Raw genomic sequence first — 4968 nt, 5'->3', positions numbered from 1 at the left:
ATACGGCCTGACGTGAGGGGCAGGGCAGGCAATCGGGGTTTTCATTTTGAAATGGCCTGGTTGTTAGATGGTGGATGTAGGGAGGTGGTGGAGGAGGCTTGGGGTCATGGGGGAGAGGATTTGCAGGCCCGTTTACAGATGTGTGGTATGAAGCTCCAAAGATGGGGGGGGGGGGGTGATCATTTCCATAAGTTTGGGAAACGAATTGCAACTCTAAAGAAGCAACAGTTGAATTGTAGGGGACATATGAGTCCGCAAGCCTTGGCCGAATTTCGCCGATTGGAGACTGAGCTGTCATTGCTTGAGAAGCAGGAGGAAGTTTTTTGGAGGTAACGTGCCAAACAGCATTGGCTCCGAGGGGCGGATACAAACACACGTTTCTTTCACAGTTACGCTTCTGCTCGTAAACGTAAAAATACTATTTTGCGTCTTAAAGATGATTTGGGGAGGTTGGTTGATGGTGATGCATTGAAACCAGTTGTGATGAATTATTTTAGTGATATCTTTACTGCTAATCCGGCTGTGGTTGACGGGCCTGATTTCTTTGCTTCGGTTACTCCCCGTGTTACTCAGTCCCATAATGAATGGCTTAGTCAACCCTATGACCCAGGGAGGTTAAAGCTGCTTTGTTTGCCATGTTCCCTGATAAAGCCCCGAGGCCTGATGGTATGAACCTGGGTTTTTATCAACAGTTTTGGGATGTTGTGGGGGTGGATGTTACTGATTTTGTCCTAGATTGCTTGAATTCGGGGTCTTTGCCGCCTGGGCTTAATGAGTCGAATGTTGTGTTGATCCCTAAGAAACAGACCCCAGAATTAGTAGCTGATTTGTGCCCGATTGCCCTGAGTAATGTGGTGTATAAAATAATTTCCAAGGTTATTGCTAATCGTATGAAACCTATGTTGGGTGATATAATATCTGTATCGCAAAGTGCTTTTATTCCGGGTAGGCTTATCACTGATAACATATTAGTTGCTGCTGAAGTGGGGCATTTTTTGAATAGGAAGCAGTTGGGTAGGGTTGGTTGGGGAGCCCTGAAGTTGGATATGGCAAAGGCTTATGACAGAATGGAGTGGTCGTTTTTGAGAAAGATGCTTGTGGCCCTGGGCTTTGAGATGGGGTGTGTGAATTTGATTATGGAATGTGTTACCACCGTGTCCTATAATATTATGATTAATGGGGCATCAGGGGGACAGTTAATCCCGTCTAGGGGTCTCCGTCAGGGTGATCCTTTGTCCCCATACTTGTTTATTATTTGTGCAAACGGGTTATCTCTGTTATTGCAGCAAGCTTAGGACATGGGGGATTTTCATGGGTTAAGAGTCGCAAGAGGGGCACCTGCGCTCTCGCACTTGTTCTTTGCGGATGACAGCCTCCTTTTCTTTAAGGCTAATGTTCAGGAAGCAGGGGTCATCAGAAGGTGTTTAACATCATATGTGGAAATTTCTGGTCAAACTATTAACTATCATAAGTCTAATATTTGCTTTAGCATAAATACTCAGCTTGCAGATAGAAATGCAGTGACAGCTGTTTTTGAAGTGCAGCAGGCAGCCAATTTCGGCAAGTATCTGGGCTTGCCGGCCTTTGTGGGAAGAAATAAACAAGCTGTGTTTGTGTACATTGGTGATAAGGTAAGGCAGAGAATTGGTTCCTGGAACAAGAAACTTTTATCTCAGGCATGAAAGGAGATTTTGTTGAAGTTTGTGGCACAGGCCATGCCGACATTTACTATGAGTGTATTCTTATTACCTGCCTCATTATGTAAAAACCTGGAACGTTTTATGAATAGATTTTGGTGGCGTAACAGGAGGGATGGTGGGGGAATTCATTGGATGGCATGGGATAAATTGAGTAAGCCAAAGAAGTTTGGTGGGTTGGGTTTCAAGGATTTAAGGGCATTTAATTTGGCCATGCTAGGCAAGCAGGGGTGGAGATTCCTTACTAATCCTCAGTCTCTGGTTGCCAGAGTTTATAAGGCCAGGTATTATTCGAAGACTGATTTTTTGAATGCCACAGTTGGTAATAACCCAAGTTTTTGTTGGAGGAGTGTTATGGCTTCTCATAGTCTAATTATCACAATATTAGACGCAGGATAGAGAATGGAGATGCTGCTCTGGTTTGGGGGGATCCGTGGTTGATGGGTGAGTCCACCCCTAAAATATTATCTGATAAGCCTGAGCATTTGGGAGAAGTGAAAGTTTCGGGGTTAATAGACCCGGTAACCTCGACATGGGATATGCCTTTATTTACTGAGCTATTTCTGCCAGATGATATTACCCGGATTATTAAAATCCCTATAAGTCCGGCCTATGAAGATCTGTGGTATTGGCATGGGGATCCAAAGGGGGTATACACTGTGAAGGGTGCTTACCGTGAATTGATGGATTTATACCTATGCATCCCAATGGCTTCTCATCATGGAATAAGATCTAGAACCTAAAAGTACCCCCTAAGTGGAAAACTTTCTTGTGGAGAGCTGTGAGTGGTGTGTTCCCCACTATGGACAACTTGTTAAATAGGAGGGTAGAGGTCCCTATAACATGCCCTTTGTGTGGTCTTTGTTCTGAAAATATTTTGCATACTCTTGTGTTATGCGATTATTCTAAATGTGTATGGAATATTTCTGGATTGATGGTGCAATGTATGGTAGGAGATGGTTTTAGTGTGTGGCTTGAAGCCTTGTTCCAGAAAGTTGATGACAATCACTTCTCTTCTATGCTGGCCATCATGTACCACATATGGAGGCAACACAATACGCTGTATGGGAGTTCAAGTTGGGGATCCCTCGTCGCGTGCATGCAAACGCCACAGCAGCCATTGATGAATGGCGTGCGACGTGTGTCCTACCAGCCCGGCAACATGATGGGAGGCAGTGGCTGGACATGCACGTCAAGCTGCAGCTGGGACCGCGGCATGGACCGACGAGGATTGCTTGCGGTGTTCCTTTGATGCGGGCTATGTGGCCGCATCTAGGACGGGTGTTTTTGGCCTCATTTTGCAGCGTCCGGACGGTGGTTTCGTTGCAGCCAAGAACGGACCACTACCAAACTGCCAGGGTCCTTTCATGGCGAAAGCGTTCGTGTGCAAGGAGGCCCTCTCCTAGCTCATAGATCGTGGTATAACGGAGGTTGAACTTCGGACGGATTGCTTGAATCTTTGTCATGCCCTTACTATTTCACCGACGGAATATCACTCCTATGATGGTGTAGCTGTTTCAGCATGTCGGGACTTGCGTAGTTCTTTTATTTCGTGTTCTGTTATTTCTATTCCTCATACGTCTAACTTTTTAGCACATTCGTTAGCTTTAGCAGCCTATTCACAGGTGGACTCTTGACATGGGAGGACGATCCTCCTATTTTTGTTTCAGTTTTGATTGATTAATACAAGCAGCAGTTTACTTTCAAAAAAAATATATAAGCCGTCTCATGGGCAAATAAATTAATAGTAATGGAACCCCATAATGTACTACATTATTCTAGCTCATAAAAAATACACTATTCTAACTCATAATATACATATTCTAACTCATAAAATTCAAAAACGTCGTTTCTAATTGGGTGTCACTAGTACAGATATGCACATCCGCTACCCTTGTACAAGGGTAGCAGATTTGAGGGACGCTGAAAGCCTTGAGCTTTCCGCTACCCTTTCACAAGGGTAGCGGAAAGTTAAATATCTGCTACCCTTCTAAATATAGAAGGGTAGCGAATTTTCTTATTTTATTATTATTTTATCTAAGCATCCGCTGCTCTTTTTACAAAAGAAGGGTAGCAGATTGTTTTTTTTTTCTTTTTTAAAGAAAATTTCATTATTATTTTTTATTTTTAAATGCCCCAATTTTTATAAAAATCCTATTCATACTGTACATAATCAAAGATAATACTAACCATCAACACTATTATCAACAAAGTATCAAAAATAATATTATCAACAAACTATCAAAACACAATATTATCAACACTCAACCATATACAATACTTTATATCAATCCAATACCTTCAACACAATAATTAGTTATCAACACAATATAACATTTAATCTAAAACAAAAGTTACACATACTCTTCCAAAAAATATTTTGCTCATAAGTCTCGAATCCCATCTATTCCATGGTAGAGTACGAATTTCCTTCAAATACCTACAAAATAATTTAATTAATCAAATTACTAAATATTTTAATTAATAAAATATAATTTAATTATTCTATTAATAAAATATCTGAAAGCTTCTCTTCAGGATATACATGATCTTCCATGATTGAAGGATACCATTTTTCATGTCATTCAAGAAATTCTTGAAGGCCAAGACAAGCTCATGCTTGGAACTCTAGCAGGAATTTTCGGCACTCCTACACATTCGAAAGTTAGATGATAGTCTCAAATACGATTGCATATTGCTATAAATGGTTAGGCAGTCCCAAAAGGCCAAAACGTATTCGATTTCCCCCCAATGATGTCAAAGGTAACATTTCTAAAATATGAAACAAAAAAATTAATATAAGTAAATAAATAAATATATAGACATAGGAACTTCCAGTCGAAATCATAGTGTATTCATATAATAGAATTTACCTAAGATTTAATCTGAGTTGTTTCTTTACACTTTCAATAGCAACCACATAATCTTCAAAACCACTTTCACAACTCTCCTATATTTAAAAGAAGCATTGCGTAAGAACAGAAAAAGACTTGAAAAAATCACACAGAAGCTTCAAGCTTATCAGGAAAAGCTGCTAACCTTAGCACTGGCTTTCCCAGGCCGAGATGATCCAATGCTCAGAACTTCACTTGGTTTCGCAGCAGCGGAGGAACTCGAAAGCTGTCTTTTCGGAGCCATTGCTCTCAATTTCCTGTTTCTTTGAAACAACTGCAATATTATTGCATCAAGAGCCCTAAAAACAAAACATAAACAAAAATTAAAGGAGGAAATGTCACTCTTAAGAGCAAATCAAGTGCTGATGGCGGCACCA

The 4968-nt window shown here is 40.9% G+C and overlaps 1 protein-coding gene across 1 annotated transcript; it reads left to right on the top strand.

Annotated features, from left to right (window-relative positions):
• Positions 1–1298: 1298 nt before the first annotated feature.
• On the top strand, positions 1299–2949 carry LOC109187031. The gene is made up of 4 exons (XM_019337188.1): positions 1299–1631; positions 1713–1981; positions 2086–2372; positions 2651–2949. The coding sequence occupies exons 1-4, from the start codon at positions 1299–1301 to the stop codon at positions 2947–2949; spliced, it is 1188 nt and encodes a 395-aa protein (XP_019192733.1).
• The last annotated feature ends 2019 nt before the right edge of the window (positions 2950–4968 follow it).

This window comes from Ipomoea nil, unplaced genomic scaffold (genome assembly GCF_001879475.1).
Source record: "Ipomoea nil cultivar Tokyo-kokei standard unplaced genomic scaffold, Asagao_1.1 scaffold1416, whole genome shotgun sequence".
NCBI lineage: Eukaryota > Viridiplantae > Streptophyta > Magnoliopsida > Solanales > Convolvulaceae > Ipomoea > Ipomoea nil.
This window is presented reverse-complemented; position numbering and strand designations above follow the sequence as displayed.